General features: G+C 32.9%; 1 protein-coding gene across 2 annotated transcripts; it reads right to left on the bottom strand.

The window, feature by feature from the left end:
• LOC125667744 (signal peptide peptidase-like 3) lies at positions 1-25,829 on the bottom strand. 2 transcript variants are annotated; one of them, XM_048901387.2, is made up of 15 exons: positions 25,558-25,664; positions 24,544-24,583; positions 21,890-22,166; positions 20,033-20,110; positions 17,030-17,106; positions 7,724-7,843; positions 7,349-7,427; positions 6,859-6,971; positions 5,786-5,892; positions 5,327-5,398; positions 2,602-2,690; positions 1,862-1,907; positions 1,518-1,668; positions 1,297-1,406; positions 1-1,027 (listed from the first exon to the last, which is right to left on the bottom strand). In XM_048901387.2, exons 3-15 carry the CDS (start codon positions 21,955-21,957, stop codon positions 959-961), a joined length of 1,179 nt encoding a protein of 392 aa, XP_048757344.1. In that variant the 5' UTR covers positions 21,958-22,166; positions 24,544-24,583; positions 25,558-25,664; the 3' UTR covers positions 1-958. The 2 variants fall into 2 exon arrangements, with proteins under 2 accessions (XP_048757344.1, XP_048757334.1); XM_048901377.2 differs by lacking the exon at positions 24,544-24,583 and having other exon boundaries at positions 25,558-25,829.

The following is a 25,829-nucleotide window of genomic DNA, read 5'->3' as shown; positions in this document are numbered from 1 at the left end:
TTTATCAACACTCTTACAACGTTTAATATCTATCATTATGATCAAAATACATATAAAGCTAACACATCTGAATGTTAGTATTACACGTAAACAGTCATCACACCATCAACCATGTCTTACTACTGAAATAATATCTATCAATAATAAAAAACAACTCCTGCAGTCTCTTTGAAATATATATACACTGTATATATAAATGATGTATGAGAATGAAAACAAATCTGATATTCTAATGCTACAAATGTTGGAAGCACTCAAGACAAATGGTAAATGTTGGCATTATTATAATGTTTGTTGCTTGCAATTTTGTCTTTCTTTCATCACAAAATGTTGATATGCATGGCTTTGAATAATTATGAGGATTTATAATGCAAAGGTTGTAAACTTTCATTTGTAGTCTCCTTTCCTAAAACTAGAATTTAAAGACAGAAAATAATTGTAAAAAGTAATTTAAAAAATGAGCTTCTAGCCCAGTTTTTATTATAAGCATAAAATGCATGTTAATTCTTCTGTTTCTCATAATGGTACACAACTCACAAAAATCTTCATATTTGGCAATGGAAATGTACCACCATAGTTAGAATAAACATGATTACATACAACTTTATGTATCATTTGACAACAAGAATCCTTGTCTGAATTTTTCTAAACACATTTACATTTTTCATTCCTGACACATAATAAGTAGATCATTTTGATATACATCTATTTAATAAAAACATGAAATCAAACCACTGGCCAAAAGGAAATTCATAGTATAAAAAGGTCATGGGTCCTCACATCAAAAGAAACATTGCACTAAAAGATCTGCAAAATGTTGCCGGATTCCTCCCCTGGGAACTTCCCATATGTAAAAAATCACTGAAATCCCTTCTTTTCCTTTGAAAACAAATTCATATGGAGTTATTTCCCTTCTCAGATAAATCCAGTCTTCGATTGTCTACAACACTTGTTAATATCACACATCTAAATTTTTCGGTGTTTGTTGAACAATGAATGGTTCACTCCACATTCTCCTTAGATCTCCCTGAAAATTTCAAGAATATTAATCAATACATGTACCACGCTTTAAAATATTTCTCTGACACACGCGTGGAGGGTCTCTCTGACACACGCGTGGAGGGTCTCTCTGACACACGTGTGGAGGGCAAAATGACACATTTACAGAAACTACTTGTAAATACAAGCCTAATAACATAGTTGTGAAATAAAATGAGAATTGAAATATCTCTTGAAATTAATTTTTCAATCAATAATTCTCCCCATTTCTCTCATCAATGTCATAATCTATGTTACCTTCAGATATGCCATAGTTAGCAAGGGCAGTAATGTGAACGGCACGAGATACAAGAGAGCTGGCTGGGCAGCCTTAAATACTTCAGATGACACTGTAGCAGTTAGCAACCCTGAAAAAGAATATACATGAAACATGACCGTCTGAGGGTAACTGCAAATGGATGTTGGATTTAATTTAAGCACATTCAACTGTCAATTTCAGCCCCTGCTCACATTCTTACCTAAGAAATAGCCAATCAGAGAGCAATGGAAGTAGGTGACCTTGTGAACATAAGTTGGAGGAGGTGGGACTCCTGCTTCTACAGAATTAGTCTGTGCTTTCTTATAAGCATCATACCGCAACACAAAGCATAAGAGTAGGCCTGGCATGACCTGTTAACAGAGGAAATTGTCAAACAAGGTTTTATGGCAAGACAAATTTTTAATAGAAAGTCATTACAATAAATCTCTTTCCAAAAAATTTTCATTCATAGAGGAATTTCATTTTTCTGTTCTGGAAATACTTGTACACAGACATCTGCATATCTGTTATAAAAGCTTACTCACTGGTTTTACATGTACTTACAATGTCTCCTAAGCCCAACATTGAAAAATGACTAGAATTTTGGAGGCTGAAAAATAATGTATTCCATCATTAGCTTTTTATACTTAGTGTATGTATGGTGTACAGTATACTAATTCTTACTACAATTTCCTTTCTTATCGATTTTCTCTCTAAAGACTGATTTTAAAAATAGATTTACGATGCATGTATTTTGACTGTATTATGCAAGTAAAAAGCTCATCTAAACTTCAAGTCAGATCCTTGGATCTGCACACAAATTTCCCTACACAAGGTAGTGAAATGTTTCAATTAACCTGAAACTATAGTCAAGATCACTCAGTACGCATATGCCCCCAACTCCCAGCATTGTGACATTATTATGGCATACCATCCAACTTAGGACTTTACCAAGCCAGGTGATCCGACCACTGAGCTATCCATGATTATTAATATCAAAATCTAGATACCAATGCAATATCAATTAAATCAATCATAAATCGTCCAACATCCCCGATGTGTCCGAAAATCTAATCAATATTTTCTTCACTGAAGGACTATCATTCTAATTTTGCAAGAATCTGTCCACAACTTTCTGAGATTGACCTTACTGACAAAGAAACAGGGACAAAACATTAACCTCCTAGTGAAAAGAACTGGAATGTTTAAACTATTCATCAAGATAACAGTTGCAAAGAGGTCCCCATATCATAGGACTGAATATCCTGTGTTCTATGTGCCACATTGCAGGGCTCTAACCTTACCTTGGAAATACAAGTTTTCCCGGCAATGATAACTTCGGTGCATCTCTCATAAAGCCAGTCAAATGGAGCTTTTTGGCAAACAGACCCACCTTCAAAGAAACATGGAATACATGTATTACCATTATTGAAAAGGAGGATCTGTGCAGATAACTTTTACAAATCTCCCACTAGATTGAAATGTTAACTGAATATAGACAAGAGTATCAGAAACAGTGCATAATACGACTGTCACAAGCTTATGTAGGCCGTTTTTCTTAAGCCACACGTTGTAGAACTTTACTGAAGGGTTGTATTAGCCAACATCAGGCTGTGATAGACCTTCTTTTGCATTGTATGAATAAAAGGTTCCAGCTTAAAAACTGTGACAGGGGGTAGACAGACAGACTAAGAGTTCTGAGTAAATATTTTCCAAAAATTGACTAAGCTCAACAACCTGTAACTTTTTCAAACATAAAGAAAATTAGAAAATTGTTGGGGATTAAAATCCTTGCAATATGCAAGTTACTTCTAGTTGTTTACAAAGGCCTTAGCTTGGAAACTGTGACAGGAGTTAAATGGTTAAACCATGTACACTCTATGTAATATTTCTTCAAAACTGACATCTTCAATACCTATATAAATACTCTGTAAAATAAGAAAGTCCTCACTTGAAAACTGGGAGATGGACAGATCATGTACATGTACTCCCTTTTTAATATTTCCTTAAAACTTATTACTTTCAACAACCTGTAATTTTCTCAAAAATTGAAGAAAATCAAAATCCTTGCCACATCTTCAATACCCATACAAACACTCTGTAAAACAAGCATTCTGAGAGTAATGCAAAAGCAATACATGTCCCCTACCGGCGCCCCCTATTTATTCCATCGATGCCCTTATAGGCAGACCATGGAAGAGCAGGCAGATATTATTTTTGTAATACCAGGAAATATTGTAATTTCCATCTCCTGTAAATAGATGCGGAAAACTTGACAGATGCAATTAAAAACTGATATGCCTTAAATTATCTATATATCTCACACAATAAGGGGCGAAATCAAAAGATTGATGTCAGATTAAAATCTAAATTCAAATAGTTAGGGGGAGGGGGATAAAATATCCCTCAAGTTTCTGTCATCCAACATCAATTACACTTTAGTGGAAAAAGAAAAAAGACAAGTGACTATTAAAAACCACATATTACATTTTAATGAGCATTTAATAGTTTTAATGTGACTCTCATTTGTGAATAAACAGTAGAAAAGGTATACAGTGTTATTTATAATTGTATGTTTGGTGAAAACTAAGTGAATTTAGTTTTTTGTCAGACATTGAAATTTTGATCTCGCCCCTATAAATACAAAGAACTAGATAGAGTATAGGAATTAATCAAGTCAACCACGAGACTTAGTTTTATAGAATTTTGTTGGAATAATTTTTGTTAGAACAAGAGGTACTGTGAGCAATGCTCATTAAGAATACCCTTCGCTTACCCCAATCTCCCAAAGGGTGTTGTTAATAGGTATAAATTACCTCTTTCCTGAGTGTAAAAATATGGTATGCCTTTGTAGAAGAAAATGGAAGATATAGTCCGAACACAAATCCATGGCATAAACCTATAATTTTGACCTTAAGATCAAAGGTCAAGGTCATAAAGAGGTCATGAATGTACATGACACATAGTCTCATGGTGATACACCCATGTCTTATGGTATGACTATGTCAAAACCCTATAATCAATTTTGACCTTGAGGTCAAAGTTCAAGGTCATATAGAGGTCATGAAGGTACTCGACACATCGTCTCATGGTGATACACTCATGTGTTAAATATGATATGTCTATGTCAAAGAACAAAGAAGTCATGGCCCTGACACGAATCCATTATAAAAACCTTTAATTTTGACATTGAGGTCAAGGTCATATGGAGGTCATGAAGGTACATGACACATCGTCTCATGGTGATACACTCATGTGTCAAATATGGTATGCCTATGTCAAAGAACAAAGAAGTTATGGCCCGGACACAAATCTGCACAGACAGACAGACGGACAGAGTGATTCCTATATACCCCCCAGAACTTCGTTCGGGGGGGGGGGGGGGGGGGGGGGGGTGGGGGGGGTGGGGGTATAATAATTCAACTGTAATGAAAGTAAAACTTGTGTGTATCTACTCATTCAATAAACAGAGGTAGAGACGCACAGACTAAGAGGAAACCTATAGTCCCCTTTGGTTTCACTAGCAGGGGGACTTATAAGAAGGTCTTCATTTGAAATCTGTGGGAGGAGATAAGAGGGACAAATCCTGTACCCTCCATATAACATTAGATTTCAAATTAAGTGGCAACACTCCTACAAGTGAGGTCAAAATAGATCAACGCTGCAATATGATTTAGAGTATCCCTTAAAGAAGCTACACAGCAAGTTTCAGCTTCATATGTGACAGAAAAATGAAAATAGAAACAGAAAACTTCAAACAGACGGACAGATAGTCAGACATAAAGCCATCGCTGTACCATAATATGTCTCCTCTAAACACAAACAAATGAAAAGGTAAACTTTACATTCTAGTTTGAACCATCTTTTGCTTCATTTGTCAGGCAGTTGCAGGAACACTCTATTATAAATATTGTATTCATTCAGCAGATATTTGACATAGCCAATTAGAGAATATTGCAGCATCAAAGAAAATAGCTTTATCTAAACAGATAAATTTCTTCAAAACATGAAATGAAATTGATGACATACAGGATTTTCTGCTGGTCGTGTAGCAACCTTCACCATGACATTTGCACTGAAGAGGTATGAGGAGAAAAACACCTGTAAAATACAAAATATTTGCTGACTGTATTAATACTAAAGATATTTAAAATCCCTCGAGGAACAAGATAGCAAACCACTTCATATCATATACTTGAGTTGTCACTTCAGAACAAAAAAGGAAGTACAATTTAATAGCAGGAAATGGTCATAAAGTGGTATACAATTACCAGTATATGATAAAGTTCATCCTCACAAGTCAAGGTTTTGGGATTTTACGTTCCCTCCTTTTAAAGTTTGACTCAGTACTTTTATATTCATACAAATTTCTGATCTAAAAACAGTGCACTGCTCAGCTGAGTAAAAATCTACTTAAAATGCAACACTAAACCCTTTAATAAATACACTATTGTACATTATCTATTCTATGTAGATAAATTAACCTACCCAGAACACATCATATACCAGAAGGCCAACCAGCAGCAAGGTGGAAACCTTCAGGCTGGGCAGTCTAACCAGTGCAATAAACGCCACACACAGCCCCATGCCCAAGGCTATTAGATATAAAAAAAAAAATAAACATTAAATTGATATTCTTGTATGGTAGTATAAGTAAATCAGATAATATTAAATTTGTTAATTTCCTTCAATTCTTTTAAAAATGACTGCTCTTCCCTATCTCCAGGGCTGACAAATAGATGACGGGGAGACAATCTTTATTTTACTGGGAAAGATTAATTTCACTTACAAATCAGATCAATCTTCTCAAAAATAGCACAACCAAGAATATGTTTCAGATACTTGTGCTATCATGTTTACAATACTTAGTTTATAGAGTTTTCTAAATACCATTAGAGGAATAAATTTCAATAATGCCATTTTTGGGAATATGTAATGATCATTATTCACAGAGTTTTCAAAGTTACATATGAAATTCAAGGTCGCTGAAAGGAAAATTCCAATTTTTTGTCAAACCATCAGGAAGATCTTTGTTCGCGTTGATTTTAAATAAAAAAGGCGAGATCAGCAGAATGGAACTTCAATCATTAATATTTTGGATGTTAGACTAGATTACATATATTCAGGAATGAACCTTGGAGGAAGATCTTTTTTTTTTCCAATAAATGCAAAAGGTCAAAGTCATTGGAAGGGGTGTCTTAAGTTTCCTTGTAAATAAATCTTTCTTGGGGATATTATTCTTGCACAAATATTTTAGTAGTTTCTTGTGTTTTTTAAAATTACATATATGTTAAGGTCACTAATGAAATTTCTAAGAGAAATTCAATGTGAAATGATTGTAGTATGCTCTTAAATATTATCTTTCAATGAACCATGTTGCAAGGGGACATCTTGCTTTGTGGATTCTTGGTTTGCAACCCGACAATTAAAATATTAGTCGTGTATTAAATCATGGTGAACTATTTATGCAACCATTCAACCAGTTCATAGCAATCGGTGGAATATTCCTTCAGTTTTGTAATATTATAACCAGAAATAAAACTATGAAAGATTAACCTTACCATCCATAAGTAGCCAGTGCCCAGTTAGGACCCAAATACAAACAATCATAAATGACAGGAAAAAGGACAAAATCTCTGCTGCTGTGAAACGACCACACACCCCAAATGATATCCTACAATGGTACATACATGACTTGTTACATCTTATATATATATATAGTCAACTATTATTTTTATTTCAGTAGAAGAGTAATTGTAATGTCCTTGCAATTTATGAAGTTTTGTTTTCCCCCAAAGAGAATGTAATACCGATTTCGCTTTCATCAATTAAAAATATCTAGTTAATTGCACATAAAAATATTCTCTTGTCAGTTGTTCAATTTAATTACCACATTTTAAAACAATTTTCTCACTTCTGATACGAGAGAGAGAGAGTGTGTGTTATTTTGATATAAATAAATGACTCTTGATCAATTTTAAGCAAACTTCCTTATCTAAAACTATTTATTGAACCTGTGTACTGTACTAATCAATGACATAATTCACTTACTTCTGGCCTGTTGAACATGGCCGTATGATGTACTGACACATAGGTAACAGGAGAAAGGCAAAGGCAACAGTCGCAAGGACTACAAAAAAGATGTTGCATAAAATTGAACATAAATCATATCTAAGGGGCTACACTTTCATACCTTGTATTATCTTCAAAAGAACTATATTGATTAAGACAATACAGACTTCATCCCTGAGTACACAGTAAGTGTCTTTGAGAAAGAACAATTCTGTTATATTATTGATCTGCATACAGTTTGTTGTTTATTACTGATATAAATTGATATTAATTTCATTTTAACTACCACCTATACATTGAAAATAATATAAAGCACTGAGGCCTGACGTAGATATACAGTGATGTGAAGTTCACCTGCTGTACAAATGGCGAAGACCATCTGCAGAGAATCAAAGAAGAGGAACATAATAAGGAGGGAGGCGGAGGCTCCGATGGGCAGAAATGCTGCTTGGCAAGTGTCAATGGTTTGCATGTCTGCAATAAAACAAATTGTACGTAAATTTAATAGCATAAATAGCCATAAACACTCCATATATGTTCAATATTATACACTATAATCACTGGTACCTTTCTAATGCACAATATCCAATTCATAGATTTTCAACTTATGCTAATCAATATTTTGATATTAAAGCAATATTAGCTGTCATTTTGGTGTTGGAAATTTTTGTTGCCAAATTGTGATTCACTATTTCAATGACAGAAAAAAATAAGGTTTTAAAAACCTTTAATTGTTATTTGTGTTAGCAAACCTATTAAGAGGTGTTGAATGAAGCAAAATTACATTGTTGTCTTCCCTACAAAAATTGATTTTTATATATACATTTTTTGTATATAATGCTATAAATTCAATAGATTTGATAAAACCTTATACTTAGTTGTAATTTTATTGATATTATGGTTAAAGTTACATACAAAACTATCATAATAGCACAACAAAACAAAAAGTTCAGATTTAGAGCTACATTGCTTTAAAATCGATTGAATGAATGGAAAGCTATATTAAATATCAAGTCAACAGGGAATTCATATTAACTTCAAGATAATCTCCAATATTGAAGAAGTATATATTTTTGAAAGCAGCAAAACACATTTGTAGTTCTGAAAATGGTAAAAATTCCACTGATAAATCAACCTAATGCATTTATAAACATGGGTCCCACAATTTCAGTCCTGTGTACATTATTTCATAATCTTGCAGCCATACTTTGTTCCTATTGATTTTCAAGGTCAAATACATAAGGTCAAAGTCATTGGAGGGGAAAGTTCTTTAATGACCTCATTGGGAGGGAAACTTTTTTTTAAGCCAAGTCATTGGTGTGCTGCCATTTTCAGCAATGATAAGTTTCTTATACATTTGAATTGGTTGTGAGATGTGGTATTTATATATTTCCAGAAATAAACAATGATGTCCTTTCATGATCATTTAACAGTTTTGATATACAGTTACTCAGTGAACTATTTCAGCCAACGAGAGTATATTATAGGATTAAACATTCTTTTTGAAAAAATTTTCAAGGTGTAAACTCTGGACATTTTACTCACAAACTGAATAAAAGTGCAAAGCACTTTTACGTTAAGTTTGTGAGTAAAATGTCCGGAGTTTACACATCGATAAATTCTTCATAAAGAATGTTTGATTCTTATAATTCCAATTCATTCACTTTATTAACGACTGCAAAAATTTGAATAGTTTCCCCGCACTATGTTATTTGTTTTCAGGCGTGTATGAATCCATCGCGTTTTCGGATTTATTGATGTATAAACTCTTGTTCAGCTTTATTTTTGTCCAATCAAATCAATTGTAATAAATAACACTGGAATTATATATGCATTTTTAAAATTTTATTTCTATTATATTTAAATTTTATCTTAGGTACTTCATTTCATTTTAATCTTTAATAATATCACGTTACATGTCCAGGGTGTTTTAGGAGCATAGGAACAATAATCACGACTCTTACTTGTATCCAGCTAGCCTGACATTCACATGATCATATATGTTCCCTAATGTTAAAAGTTCACAAAATAAATGTTCGAAAAATAAATAAATTTTCAATCACCAGCTGTGTTGTTTTCAGAAAACAGTTCTTTTATACACCAGTTATGAAACATATAAATTGAGCAAAATTCTGTCATCGCTTGAAATACAAGTTTATTGTTCATAATTAATGGAGCATGTTTATCAATAACTTCAATGAATTTAGGAAAAACATAAGCAGTTGAAAGTGATTTTATGGACTTACATACATACAAACTAGAAGATGGTCACCAAAGTTAAGATCAACTTAAAACCGAAAGTTGTTTTTTGTGCAACAATTAAGTGGTGGCTCTTTCATCAGAGTAATGGAAACATTTAGCTAGCAGAATTTTATCAACAATTCAAATTTTGAACAATTCTACACCTTGCATGCTACATGTTCTGCAGTAGCCTATTCCATGCAAGGACTCGAATCCTTAACCAGTACCAGTAATGACATTCTGAAGTTTTGTTGAGCTTAATTGGCATGAAATGAAAACAATTTTGGAAGTTTTGATGCATTTCAGCATATGATTAAATATCATGAAATTGAACTACTGCAAGAATACACATTGGTGACCTATGTAATATGGACAATTCATTTATGTCATTTACAGAATTTACAGAAATGACTACAGGAAAAGTAAACTTCCTCCAGTTTTCAGGTCTTGTTACAGCAATAAAGAAACAACAGAACAATAAGATTATTGTAAAAGATTACAATATCAGATATCCCTCTACTATTGAACTAATATTCACATCTAAGAAAGGTTGCCAAGCTATGTATAATGTCCTTATCTCAATTAGAAAAAAATATATCCAACTTCTGAAATTAAACGGATTGAAAATGGTATCAACTTTAGCAGAAAAGAATGGAATACTATTTATATGCTTCCTTTTAAAACAACTGCAGAAACAAAATTGCAGTGGTTTCAATTCCAAATGCTTCACAGATTACCTGCTACAAACTACTACCTGAATAGATGTGGTATCAAAGACTCTACACTATGCTCTTACTGCAATCAATTGCCAGAGACATTAGACCATTTGTTTTCAGAATGTTATTTAATTAAAGATCTTTGGTTTGAGGTTGATCATTGGTTAAAGTCTACATTAGTTATTGTTATAAACACAAGCAGAAATTCAATTTTGTTTGGTAAATTGAATAATGTTAGATTACACAGTCTGGAAAATCTTATAATTCTAATAATTAAATACTATATTTATACAAACAAGTTCACCCCTTCAAAAGAGGTTGAGCTTTGAGACCCTAAAAAAGAATGTAATTAGTCGATTATATATTGAAAATTTATTTTACTGAAAAATTGTAAGTACAACGAATTTAACAAATGTTTGAAAAATGCCTTATAAAAAATTGAACATTTATCATAAGCTATGAAAAGCCCTGTTTCTCTCTATGTGTTGCATCTCTTTAAATGACTTTCTTCCTTCCTTTCAATTCTTATCTCTAACCTGTCTTTTCTATAAAAAAAAAAAAACGCCCAAAACTTTCATATATATATATATATATATATATATATATATATACATTGTATATATATATATATATAATATCATTTATTTAACTGAAAATAATCTATTATGTGTATATGTGTACATGTATATGTATTTATGTATGTATGTATGTATGTACATGTGTGTGTATATGCATGCGTATATATGTACATGTATGTATATGTTATTGTTTGCTTTTGTAAAAATATTGTGAATATGAAGGTTAATAAAAAAAATATTAAAAAAAAAAATAAAAATCTTGTTAGACTAATTTGGCTTGTAATAAATCTCATGCAACAGCTAAATTCCTAAACTTGAGAGTCACCGAAAAGAAAATCTATAAATAACTAATCATTTTACAAAATGAAGAAACCGGAAAACGTCAAATTGATCAATAGCAAATGAACTCTTCCAACAAAAGCTTTGCACTTGACTTTTGTAAATGGTTTTTGAAAGTCTTAGAATCTAGCAAATAACCAACTACCATGAAACAGGTTCTGTCTACTTTACTTAAGTATATGTTAAAACAATTCATTTATGCACAATATTGAAGTAAAACAATCTTAGATTCAAGTCCAATCTTATCTAAAATATATTTGATGTTTTCCTTGTAGGTTTTTAAATGAATTATAAATACACAGTGCATAAAAATTGAAACTAATCTGGAAGAATGTCATAAGTTTGTATTTATGATTCAGACAGGCAAGTTATTAATGTATGAGCTATTGGAAAATCTATAGCTGCATCAAACTACCTACTGCAGCAGCTGACACAATTATCTGATTAAGCATTGGATAAATGTTAAAGGGGTGTTAGCTGTCAGTCTGTCACCAAACACTGAATTCAATGAAAATTGCTCTATATTTACATTTCAGAAATAAGACCGGTGCATTCAATTATTTCAAACACTTTTTAACCTCAAAACAGGCACATTAATAATCACACAAATTATGGTGATTAAATAATTATTGTCTTGCGAGACAACAATTTCCCTTATATATATCTTTACAATAAAAGCGGTTATCTAACATAGTTTTATTAGGTTTCTCTTGTTTTAGTACAAAACAAATGTTTTCATTAATCATTAATATATACAGTATTCCTAGACCATTGAGATATTTTGAGAAAAAAATGGTTGCCATCCCTTTAGCAGTTAATGCCCCCTTAATTTTTAAAATGTCTCTTGTGCTAATGTGCAATATGGTGAGCAGAATAATTGAATAACATGCTAATACACATTGCACACCATTATGTCTTATCAGAACAAGAGACATCAAAATATTAACATATTCATTTTTTAAAGGACATATGCAATGTTTCTCAATAATATGTAATTTTTCATGACATTTCGGGCACAATTCACTTGTATCCTATCTTGTTTCTACAAAACCCATATTACCAGGTTCGAGTTCGCATACTTTGATAGTTCCTGATTGTGGCAAGTAAAAACAAAATATTATATATATATATGAACAATGCTAAGGCCTAGTTCGATCATCAACTATATATAGTGACTAGAGTTAAACCATGAAGTCAAAACCGGAAGGGGTGTCATTACGCATGTCTCGTCTACCATACAGCAACCCATGCTTACAGAATGTCTCGTCTACCATACAGCAACCCATGCTTACAGAATGTCTCGTCTACCATACAGCAACCCATGCTTACAGAATGTCTCGTCTACCATACAGCAACCCATGCTTACAAAATGTCTCGTCTACCATACAGCAACCCATGCTTACAGAATGTCTCGTCTACCATACAGCAACCCATGCTTACAGAATGCCTCGTCTACCATACAGCAACCCATGCTTACAGAATGTCTCGTCTACCATACAGCAACCCATGCTTACAGAATGTCTCGTCTACCATACAGCAACCCATGCTTACAGAATGCCTCGTCTACCATACAGCAACCCATGCTTACAGAATGTCTCGTCTACCATACAGCAACCCATGCTTACAGAATGTCTCGTCTACCCATGCTTACAGAATGGTTGAACTTTATTTACCAGACATGCGCACTGAAGGTCCAAAAGCAAGCTAGGGGTACGCAATGAAGTTTCGGAAGTCAACTAGACAACTACCATGGTTGATGATTGAACTACTGTTATTGTAACAAAGAAGGGGAGAGAATCTTTGTATCAATCAGGGATTGAACATGGTAAGCCTGCATTACTAGATAGGTGATTTAACCACCGAGCTAACCAAGCAGACATTCCAAGCCTGGTAATAGTACTACACTACAGAATCTAAACCTATTCAACAACTCTTCATATCGAGGAGAAGACAAAATATAATCTTGGAAAAAATGTCAAAAATGTTGCGTATGACCTTGAATTTACATCAATATGTATGTTGAAGTATATGTAATAAACACTCTTTTTCAGAACATATTGCATATCAATCCTTGGTCTGAGATCAGAGTCTCAGGGTAATACATGATTATGATATATGCAAATTTTTGAAAAACATTATTGCAATTTTCCTTTCCCTAGAACTCTAAATAACATCACTGGTTGATGGAACTGTGGTGTCAACATTATCATTGGGGTGGATTTTTTGTATATGATGCACACCAGATTTTCATAGTAAAATCATGTTGTAAATATATATACAGTATACCTATATAATAACATCTTATCTGGTACCCAACTACACACAAATCACAATGTGAAAGATCATATTATCATTCTGTTTTGGTAATTTTTAAGACACTTTTGATTTATTTAGATTTCTTTTACGTATTCCACACAGAAACAGTTAGTAGCTATCTCTCTCTTTGAGGGTATATTACAATAATACATACTCGCCTACACTCGTAATACTGCAATCAAAAGTTCAAGGTGGCTCACTACACCCAGAAATAGTTTCTCAAATCAGTACGAATTGATTTCATTATAAAAGATATGATGATATACAATAAGTATATATGCCAAAATGGCAAAAAATATACAAATTTGGATAAAAAAAATGATTTTCAAAAATTTATTTCAACACATATATGAATAAAAAACTCTGGGGGATTTGAGCTCGAGATCTGCGGTTCACCAGCCCAATGCTTTAACCATTGAGCTACGATGATAGACAAACAAATCGATTGATACAAATAATTTCACAAAACATTTTAATCACCATCTTGTGACGTGGTGTCATATAGAGTTTTAGTGTAGTGAACTACCTAACAGAGGATCCGGTAAATATGAGCATAAAATGTTTTAAATTATTACATTAGATACACAAGAAAATAAGAAATAATTAAGAGACAAATGAAAATTAAAAGTTTTTCGCAAGCAATTACAGACTTGTAGTAGCACAAATGCATTGCCTCTCATTAGATTAGTTCCTTGTCATCTTCTGACACCTGTGAAGTTGTGAACATTAGTTTACAAGTGTCAAAGGATATGACAAGAGAAAGGTACTTGTTGTCGACCTACAGCATAACTGCCTAGTAAGTCCTACACAGTTCCTAAGGCCACTGGATATCAAAGTTATGTTTATCATGCACAAAATATGATGACTCATTCCGTAACACTAAGTTTCGTGGCTTTATTATGCTTCAAGAAAAAATTAGCTAGTCTGTCAATACTGATGTTGGTAAAACAGGAAATGAATCTGTGAATTTTATTCTGAATTAGTGAAGATTAGAGGAGAATACTGGTATCAGCATTTCTCAGTACAGAAACCATGTCCCTTGACATATATAATTGAAAAAAAACAGCAAATGCAGACCCCTAAGATCATTCTTGATTACTTGTGTAAAATGTTAGTAATGACAATATCTATAGTCATACATATGTATCCTTGACATTTCACCTGCAGTCCAATTACAATGATTTAAGGAAGGTAGATTCTTCAATATTTCAACAATTGTCATCTGCTGAAAATCTATGAGCTAATCAACTGCTGAAAGTTTTTAATGATCCCAGTTCATGAGCCTTCCATTAGAAGCTTTTATTGATTTGGAATTTGAAAACTAATTCAATGTCTTTTAACTTCATCCACATAGCAGTGTTGCCCATATGTTACTGTTGGAAATAGTTGTAAAATAAACAAAGAATCTAAAAATGTTCCCTTTTTCTATGGGCACAACTGTTGTAATACATTTTGAAACAAAAATACTGTTGATACTTAGCCCAAAGTGATAAAAATTAATTTCTTCAAATACAATGTGCATATATATAACTATTAATTATCTAAACTTCAGCTTGCTAGAAGAATTAAGATTTACAAAATATAGAAAAATCTGATGGATTATCGCCCTGTTCTAATCTTTACATCAATTACTTATTACAGAAATACGAAGCTCTTCAAGAAAATTATCATCGGGTGTAATGTTCAGCACACATTTAACCCCTTACATGGCAGAAGCACATTGTTACTCATCTCCGGTACAGCATGTGAAAGATTTGTTTTATGAAATTTATGGTAAATATTATATTTTTTTAATATAAGGGGTAAATTGTATTGAATTTTTGCGATTGTTTGACATCGCATCAATATTCCGCGTCTGTTGATATCGTGACATTGTCTTATAGTTGTGTGAAAAGTCATAAAATCAGAATAAAGTTGAGATTATAAAAGTTCTTACAGTTGTTTATAACACAGTTAATGAAATGATTTTGGAAAACAATGCGGATTATTATCACTGGTTTACACAAGAGTACTTAATAGGGATATTGCATAATGTTATAAAAGTATTCCGATTTATTCTGTTCTATACTTTGGTAAATATAAAAGAGAGAGGATATCAAAGTACTCAGCTTTATTGAAAACTACACAATTTGACCCATTTATTTTCATTAAAATATCTGTGATGTATTGGCATTTCATCATGACTTTGACATTTTGTCTCATTGTAATAAATGTTCTATGACCTTGACCTTTTGACAAAATCTAAACTGAACTTATTTTTGTGATATCTTTACCATCTTAGGATAAACTGAATAGTTATTGGACTCCATTCGACCCAAGTTCGCAATAAATCAACAGCAGTATGCGAACACAAACATTATACAAACTGGCCACTGTATCCATGGCAACTGTGTCAACTCTGGAATGTCTTGTAGCATAAAAAGTGTCCCCACAACATTTTCCATATTTGATAAAAAAAATTCTGATTTTATTGTCACCATTTGTGTAGTAGAAGAATTATAGCTTAAAATAAAGCTTTTGAGGTGAATTTCCACAGTATTACTCACTTTTTGTTGACATGGCAACAGAATTTTTTTTGGAATGTCCTTTTCAGAAAGTTAACAATCTAACCTTTTGGAAAATATTTACATTACTATAGGAAATAACACTAAACCTACATAGAAAATGCAATATTATAATTTATTCTAACATCAAAAACATGCATTAATGGTTCAACCTGTTGAAAAAAAAAAGCTATAATAAACTCCTAATCACACAGATGTCACCCGTCTGACTTCTACCAATAAAATATTGGACATATTGTGAGATAACTGGCAAATTGCAACTTTCTAAATTTCATTGAAATCAAATTGCATATAACAGCTTCATTTACCATAAAAACCATAGTTTACAAATGCACTCATTCTGATGCATATACATGTATGGTGAAAAATGCAGTTTCAACAAAGTAGTATCCGTTCCATGAATGCCCTTACATTAACCATTCACAACAGGTATTTGATAAAATAAACAGCAAGAAAATAATATTCAGTAAAATGCAATATCATGTTTTGTGCTGTTTTTTGAAGGTGCTTTTGTCTAGATCTGGTCCTATGAAAAGTTGAGAAAATCTGAAATGCCATTCGTCCAATCATCCCCCCTTTTCTTCCCTTTTTAAAATACATTTAACATTGAATAATTTATTTTCAAAGGGATAAATTTTTGTGAATAAAGAAAAATAGAATATTTGAAGAAATTTCATGTCTTAATTGGTTAAAAGTTGTTTTTCTTCAATGTAGCTAATGGAGTTTGTGGGCATGTCCAGACCAAGAAAAGAAAACTAACAAAAATTACGCTCCATGAAAATTGATTGCTTTACAGTATTCAGAATAGACTGGATTTTAGTCTAGAACTAGCCACGAGCCTGACATGAGCTAATGCTGTGAAAAGCACCAAACCCTTCGTAACCATAGCAATAAATGTACACTTACTGCTTTCTCCATCTGTGGATGAACTATACTGCTTGTCTTTCTCCTTCTCTCGATTTTCTTGTTCTAAATTTAGAGACCTATAAAAAGACATCAATAATACAAATACGGCAACTCTGCAACATTATGATATGCTCATCAGCACATCCCACAATGCAGTGCTTAGAGCTCATTGATAGGTCCATGGACCACAGTATTGACCCTACAACCTGAGGCCAGATATCTATTCCACCAGTTCCTGGTTACTCAGATTTACAGTTAGTGACAAAATGAGTGTAAAGACACTGGAATTCCTTACATCACTACCAACTTAAAATCTTATCAACAAATCTGGACCAAAAGATATACGTATACATCTTTGTAGTTCAATCTTGGTTGGTATACCCTTTATGCATTTTATGGACTTGCTTTAGAATAATGAAGGCACCTGAATCAAAGCTAGTAATATATACCCTAAATGCATTACTCATGCAATCAACCATCTTGAATATACAGGCCATAGAAAGCATTTGTAATCTAGAATTCAGTACATACATCCTGAAATACACATGTATATATATCCTTATACATGTGTGTTACATATATAAAATATGCTTTGAAAGAATCAAGATGAACTCTAAACTTTTTCTTTGTGACGAATTTGTCACATGTTTAAACAAGTCACAGTGAGGATTCAAAACAAGTTTAGTGGTATATGCAGCTCAATATTAGTCTGGGTGGGTCTAATGTTCATCACTAAATGCAATCGAGTTTTATAACTTTAACCTACTCTAAAAATTTCCACATGTCAATTATCTGTAAAATTTAGGTCACAATCAGCATATCTTAAAAGCAAGTTCGATGGTAACCATGCTTTTATGTAATTTCCACACCCATTTGGTTAGGGAGTAGAATTACTTGGGTATTGATTGATATCAAAAAGCTTCAACCTACTCTCTTTGATCAATCATTTAGAAAATATGGGTCACACTCAGCATCTGAAGCAAGGATAGTGGCTAGTATCCCTTGATGTAACTTCCATGTAATTCTAGTCCAGGTTGGGCCTATGGCTTCTTGGGAATGTGAGCAAGTCCAAAAACTAGATCCTGCTCTCAACTGTTACCTGGTCAGGAACTGAATCCCATGGACCCATTGAATACATTCCTAAATATAACTTCCATGCAAGTTGGGTCAGGTGTTTCTGAGAATTTTCTTAAGTATCTATACTTAAATTTCTTAAGCACATTCTCAACTAAGTAAGATTGTTAAGTTCAGAACTTGGAAGTTGGACAGTGTAAATTTATTCGATCACACTGTTTGGTCAGCAACTTTTGTGCTAAGTAATATCCTCTGACGTCGCTTTAGTACAAAGTTATGGCCCATACAAAAAGTTGGATGAAATTACAGACAGATGGACAATTCCTGTAAAACCACATTTTTGTTTACAAAAGAGGGGTGTTTAAAATAAGTAAAGAATCAAAACAAAATTGTTTTTACTGGTCTTGCCCAGTGGGTATAGAGAAATAGATTCTTAAACGATTCCACCCCATCTTTTCTATCAACTAAACTCCTCTATAAAGAGAAAGGTAGCTCTTTACTTGAACAGAGTGTTGAACAGTTCTAAAGGAGTCTTAAAAAAAAGAGTAAAATTAATGGTAACAGATGTTTGGAAGGACATAATATAAAAGCTTCACATAGAAAGAGTACTAACATATTTCATTTAATGTTAATATGAACTAAAATAATCTCAAAAACATTTATGTTCAAGAATCTGAAGACAGATTGAATGTCCATTAAAAAAAGCCTAATTGAACAATATTGATTTATCCTTCGTTTTAGATTATTCATATTGAGATGGGCTATGTATCTTGTTCAGAGGTTAAATTACAAGCTGTGTCCAACCATGCTTCATTCCAAAAAGCCCAATTAGTGAAAAATGTGTTCACAAGTACTGATAGAAATTACTTTAGTACCATATCTTGTATAAATATCAGTCCACAAATATTTCAATATACTTACCGAGCCTAGTAATCGCACAGCACTGTCACTGATGTTAAGGGTAACTATACCAGTACTCCCACACATTGATGTTAAGGCTAGCTATACTAGTACTCCTACACATTGATGTTAAGGCTAGCTATACTAGTACTCCCACACATTGATGTTAAGGGTAGCTATACTAGTACTCCCACACATTGATGTTAAGGGTAACTATACCAGTACTCCCACACATTGATGTTAAGGGTAACTATACCAGTACTCCCACACATTGATGTTAAGGGTAGCTATACTAGTACTCCCACACACTGATGTTAAGGGTAGCTATACTAGTACTCCCACACATTGATGTTAAGGGTAGCTATACTAGTACTCCCACACACTGATGTTAAGGCTAGCTATACTAGTACTCCCACACACTGATGTTAAGGCTAGCTATACTAGTACTCCCACACATTGATGTTAAGGGTAGCTATACTAGTATTCCCATCCATTGATGTTAAGGGTAGCTATACTAGTACTCCCACACACTGATGTTAAGGCTAGCTATACTAGTACTCCCACACATTGATGTTAAGGGTAGCTATACTAGTACTCCCATCCATTGATGTTAAGGGTAGCTATACTAGTACTCCCACACACTGATGTTAAGGGTAGCTATACTAGTACTCCCACACATTGATGTTAAGGGTAGCTATACTAGTTTTCCTACACATTGATGTTAAGGGTAGCTATACTAGTACTCCCACACATTGATGTTAAGGGTAGCTATAATAGTACTCCCACACACTGATGTTAAGGGTAGCTATATTAGTACTCCCACACATTGATGTTAAGGGTAGCTATACTAGTTTTCCTACACATTGATGTTAAGGGTAGCTATACTAGTACTCCCACACACTGATGTTAAGGGTAGCTATACTAGTACTCCCACACACTGATGTTAAGGGTAGCTATACTAGTACTCCCACACATTGATGTTAAGGGTAGCTATATAGTATTCTTGGACTACGTGTAATTGTTACATACCTAAAGCTTCCATAGACTATCAGCAATATTGATATCACAAAAGTGGACAGGCGCGAAGAGTCCATAACAGAAAATGCCCTGAAATACAAAGTATCAAATGGGTTAAACAATACATTTAGTTTCTTCTACAAAATGGATGTACAATCAAACTTTGATATTGTTTACATTTCTTATCTTGAAACCTGAAATTTGGACCAGAATTAAGTTGAACTGTTTTTCATTAGTGATAGTGACATTATCCTGCATTCCAGTTTTATGACAAAACATAACCACCAGTAAATGTAAAATCACTTATTAATGATTGCTTTCTTCTCTTCATTAAATATAGAACTTAATGATTTATAGTAGTAGTGATCTTTCAAAAGCTTCTTTATCATAGCAAGTTTTACAAAGAATTTTAAATATCTTCGAATTCACTTAATATTGGTCACAAATATTACATGTTGTCATTCAGAGAAAGTTATTATGCACATAAATAGTGTCGAAATGTTACGTATCATCCTGATATAACACATAGCCATAGACACAAGGCCAAGATATTTACCAAGCCATCAAAATCCCATCTCTATGTAAATAAAATATGAAGAGCTATATCTATATTCAGCATACCATTAAGGACGAATAAAATACGGTCATAATACTTGAAATAAATATCAATATAGTACTCCTTATTATACTGTTTAGCTCAGTGGATCACACCATTAGGCTTCCGGTCTGAGGTACATCAAGTTTGGCTCATGCACTGAGGGATTTACATTTCTTCCTCCAAGATTTTAAGCCAAATTAGTAATTTTCACTGAATGAGGTATATAGATTTTACATGTAGTAATATATACACATCTTACAATTATCAGACATGTGCACTAGACACGAGGATTATGTAACAGTACATGCTTCCAACAACCCTATGACGCTGTTCCTTGGTGACCTTTGCATTTGAATGCCCCAAGTCCTTGTCAAATGTTACTCTATGTGATAAGTCCTTAAATTATGTTTACAAGTCTAATCCTTTCTTTAAAATTTTTTATATATTATGTACATAATCAGACCGTTTGCACTGATTATACTAGGAAGAATATTACTTCTTTTATCATGCACCATCCCCTGGTATTCACTGCATCTAAGAGATTTATATAGTTTTCAGTTATGAACAACTTTTATGGAACCATTTGATTTTTATCATTTTTGCAATGTTAATCAAATGTATAATGTTAATGTATGTATTTTGGGGCTCATGATTGGAATAAAGTATATCTTAGCCATATCATCTTATATCAATATATCTTATATACTGTAACAAAACCCATGTGCAATTGTTTCAATGAACATTCTCAACCTTTTGAACAATTTCCTTTGTTTTATCTATTAATCACTACAAATATATGAACATCATTCAATACGGAGGAATGCTACACCAGAGAAATTTGATATGGATGAAAAGTGGAGGATATGTATGTACAACAATATTTCAAAACAAAAAACTTTCAAATTTAAGTACTTATTTAGTCCAAAAATTAAGTTTTAATAGAAAGCAACCTGAATTTTTTTTTTAAAACCCTGCTGGACTTGAACCCGCAATCTACAGTTCAGCAGTCAATGTGCTAACCTATTGAACTACTCAGCTAGGCAATGATAATTGAAATTAATAGACATAATAAATTCATGCTTACAACGATGTAATTTCAATTCCCTGTAGTTTTTAAACATATTATGAATTCACTGTATATAAGGAATATACGATTGTAACGAATTAAAATTGTTTGTTTCCAGCACTTCACTATAATCATGTTATACTGTACAGTATGTTAGAGTTAATCTAAACTGAATGAAACCAAACAGACACACGTTACCACTTACGATATGGCTGCATTTTCTGATAATTGGTCCTCAATGCCCATTGGTAGACTCTGCTGTGGATGGCTCATAATGCATGTGATGTATATATAGAATAAATTCACAGTTTCTGCAATTCACATGACTCTGGAGAATTCAATAACTGACTGAACTGCCTTTGAGTCTGTTCTTTTTACACATAACCGTCAATGTCCAACAAAAATGAATGTCCTCAATTCTATTCTTCAGCATTGATCAGTTGATCAAGCTTTGCTATAAAGCATTTTAATTCATGGTTCCCCTGAAATTCAAGAAAACTCAGTTTGTAAAATTTATGTTTATAATCAATACATGTCATTCTTATCTTTATCTACACTCTGCATTGGCAAAATAATTACTTTCAGCATATTCAAATCCAGATAATCAAACACAAATAACCCCTTAATAAAATACATAAATTTCACTACAGGATCAGTAGAAGTACTGGGGTATACACTTGTTATCAAATAGACCAAGCTAAATACAAGTTCTCGCATCACGAGAAATCAAAATGCATTTCCGTTGTGATTATTCAAAACACGTAAACAAACGAGAAACACTGATTCACAGTATAACTAATAGAAATGTTTAGCATACCTTCACAACCAATGAAAATTATTAACCTCAATGTACAGGTTAATCACCCACAAATGCAATTAATTATATACATGCAGAATGTATTTTGCCCAAAATGATAAGGGTCTTGTTAGAAACTGGTAAATTCATCCACTGCCTTAAGGGGTATGCATGATAAAGTATGAGTCACAAAGAAAATTAATGCATCTAGAGAGTTAATATCATAATACCAGTGTATTTACATCTGATACATCTTCAATAGACTCAATATATTGTACATTAGTTAGAATTATAATCTAACTGTGTCTCCTTTCGCTCAAGCCAGTTATAATACACCCTGTAGCAAGACAAAATAGCTAGATCTGCTTCACCTAGTCCATAAGACATCCATCAATATATACCAATGGAACATTCTATCTAATTGTATACACACATTACCAACAATAATTAAAGTCACAATTGGGTTGAAAACTACTAGGATTGAAATAATAATAAATATTAATAGCTAATCAATATAAGCAATGTTTATCTTGACTGGTGGCCTTAACTTCTTTGTGACACCAGCTGTGGCCATACAACTGCTCAACAGACACACATAATGCCAAGCAGTGAGCAAAGGCACAGATGGGTCTATGATAGGATAAAAATATTATCACTGTCTGCTTCTTCTCAGAGATCAAAACATGCCAGTTATGTCTGCCTATACTTTGACCCCTTGGCACCATGTTTATACAACAGCACAAAGCTTCAGGCACTAGTTATATATGTTTGAATTTTAAACTCTTTTACATAAAAGGTTGAAAGAAATTCTGACAGTTCAAATAATTACTTCTGCTGAATATATCATTATTCCTAAGCTCATCTGACAAGACTCCCATGGCCCACATCTCTCACCTAGGCAGCTGCATTTTTCTAAATTTGTTGATTTCACATTTCATTTTACTCAAATAAGAACATCACAAGCTCTAGCATCTTCACAAGCCAAGTGTCCAATTCGCTTACTCTCATCTACTGGTAGATGATGGTAGATGAGAGTTTACAAGCGAATCGGACACTTGGCTTGCGAAGATGAAGCTCTAGGTGAAGTGCCATAAATTTTGGGACTTTCAGAAACAGTCACAACCTATTTTTAACCATCTTCAATTTGATGCAGTGCTGTGATCAAGAATCAAACTGTAGACCTCCCAGTGGAGAAACCAACATCCTCACTATTAGGTCACCATGCAAACCATTAAACATTGGCCCCACTCTGACTCCAAGTTCATGATCAGAAACTGGGTCATTTGATGAGCTCAATTTTGATAGAAGTATCACTTTAGAATGATTTGAGATCAAGAGTGAGCTCCTCTTTGTTAGAGCCATGGGTGATTATGTAAAAATATATATTTATATATCCTGCATTGGTGTCTCAGACACTAAATGGCAACTATTACAAGAATGTGCTGCTCACAACATCTTCTGGGTTCAATTCCAAAGCTCTTAGAATAAAATTCCTTCAAACTCATTACCATAATTCAATATAATTTGAGAAAATGTGGTAATATTTATCATATCATTTGATTAAGATTCAATGACTCATGTCTCATTTGTAATGAGGATCAGTAACTGTGGAGACTTATAATATTGTTACCAGGCATTCAAGAAGCCAGGACACTTTAGGAAAAACAGAGGATTATAACTATACACAAAGGAAGTGATTTCTTTGTGGTCAAGTATATCATCATTTTATAGATAAGATATCATTTCCTGGCAGATCTGTCAAATCTACCTGATTAATTAAAGTACAAGTCTCTATCAACCACACCAAAGTGAGCACATGTAGATGTATACTTCTACTAGATTTCTACCCAATTAAAGCATCTTTTTTTTTTCAGTCTGAGAGATGTATAAAGTAACATTTATATACTGCTATAACCCTATACAATAGTTAATTTAGTTTATCAATCCACTTACTGATAATTAAAAACTTCCATTTTTGTAATTTGCATAATGCAAAACATGATTATTTATATCCAAATCCTGACTAACCAAACACTTCACAAAACTATGAATAATATCATTACCTGAAGTGCACTTTTCCCATGTACCGATCACTAAGGTAGTCTAAGGTAATATACACATGTTACATTTATGAATACATCACATGTATTGAAATTTAAATCCAAAACTATGCAAAATGGCATCAAAGAGTAGCTGCATGTTTAACAAATATACTAATTTAAGAGTTCTTATAATGCGATAGTATCTTAAAATGAAGTTACTTTATAGTTACACCTGAATGAAAGGCTAAAGATATTCTCAAAAAATTCATTCACACATTTATATATCTAGCTTTAAGATTTTCCATATTGAAGAACTTAATTGCATATAAATCATTCAGTTGCCAAAAATTTATGTTGTGGGATGCTTATTATATTGGGTTTAGTTTACAATCAATATCAGCATTCATAATTTTAGTTAGGAATATGCCATTCTGATTTCAATATTTCAGGGGAGTATCTTGGTCTGACTGAATAAAATTATCATTAAGATTTTCAAATTGGAACATTTTCTCTCACACAATCTGTCAACAATCTCTTGAACACACTGCACAATAGTGTTGCATGCAGAGCCTCACATTACTGATAACAGATTAGAATTACACCTAATGCATATGATCTTCATGTTACACAAATGTAAAAGCGGGTAGTGCTATAGGATTCATAAAATAAAAACATATATATGCTGCAATCTATAGTTAGTTAGTTACCCATACACAGACCCAGATGTACTCTTGTTGAAGAACTTCTACACCCCCCGAGAACGGCAGGTCGAGAAAGGTTGTACAGCAAATTTGAACTATGATCTTTTAAAGATGCAAATAAATGGAGCTTTCAAAGCAGATATTTATATCAATCATAAATATCAACGTTGTTTACCAGAATTATTACTTTTCCCTCTCTCTACTGAACTAAGCTCCCGAAATCACAATCTGAGCAAGTGCTCGTTATCAGAGGCCGCTGATGTACATACAAAGGAATTACACATTCTTTGTAGCATTTGCATGAATCTTAACATTCAACGAAAGTTAAACTAACCTCAAAAACTTCACAACTGTTAAAACTCGCACTCTCCTCTCCAAAATAAAATTCCAGTCCTCAGTCTTGGTCTTTCACTTTGTTTTTGTTATTGTGATTAATCGATTTATCCTTCCGGGAAATGAAGTAGTTCCAAAGAATTTAGAGAAATGACAATTCATTTCCTGATTTCTATGTCCCTTGGATTAATGATTTAAAAGTAAAAGGCCATAAATTTGAACAAGTTCAAGATTACCTATTTCGATATGTGTTTAGAAAAATAAAATTCAGAT

This window comes from Ostrea edulis, chromosome 1 (assembly GCF_947568905.1).
Source record: "Ostrea edulis chromosome 1, xbOstEdul1.1, whole genome shotgun sequence".
Classification (NCBI taxonomy): Eukaryota; Metazoa; Mollusca; class Bivalvia; order Ostreida; family Ostreidae; genus Ostrea; species Ostrea edulis.
The sequence above is the reverse complement of the archived record's forward strand: the minus strand, read 5'-3'. Positions and strand labels throughout refer to the sequence as shown.

What these genes read in the sequence shown, in the direction of transcription:
- LOC125667744 (XM_048901377.2), bottom strand. Translation starts at nt 21,957, where the DNA reads ATGAGCCATCCACAGCAGAGTCTACCAATGGGCATTGAGGACCAATTA. An exon ending in GGAAAACTTGTATTTCCAAG is followed by an intron (nt 1,908 to 2,601) that starts GTAAGGTTAGAG and finishes ATTATTTTTCAG; the next exon opens with CCTCCAAAATTCTAGTCATT. An exon ending in TAACTATGGCATATCTGAAG is followed by an intron (nt 1,028 to 1,296) that starts GTAACATAGATT and finishes TGAAATTTTCAG; the next exon opens with GGAGATCTAAGGAGAATGTG.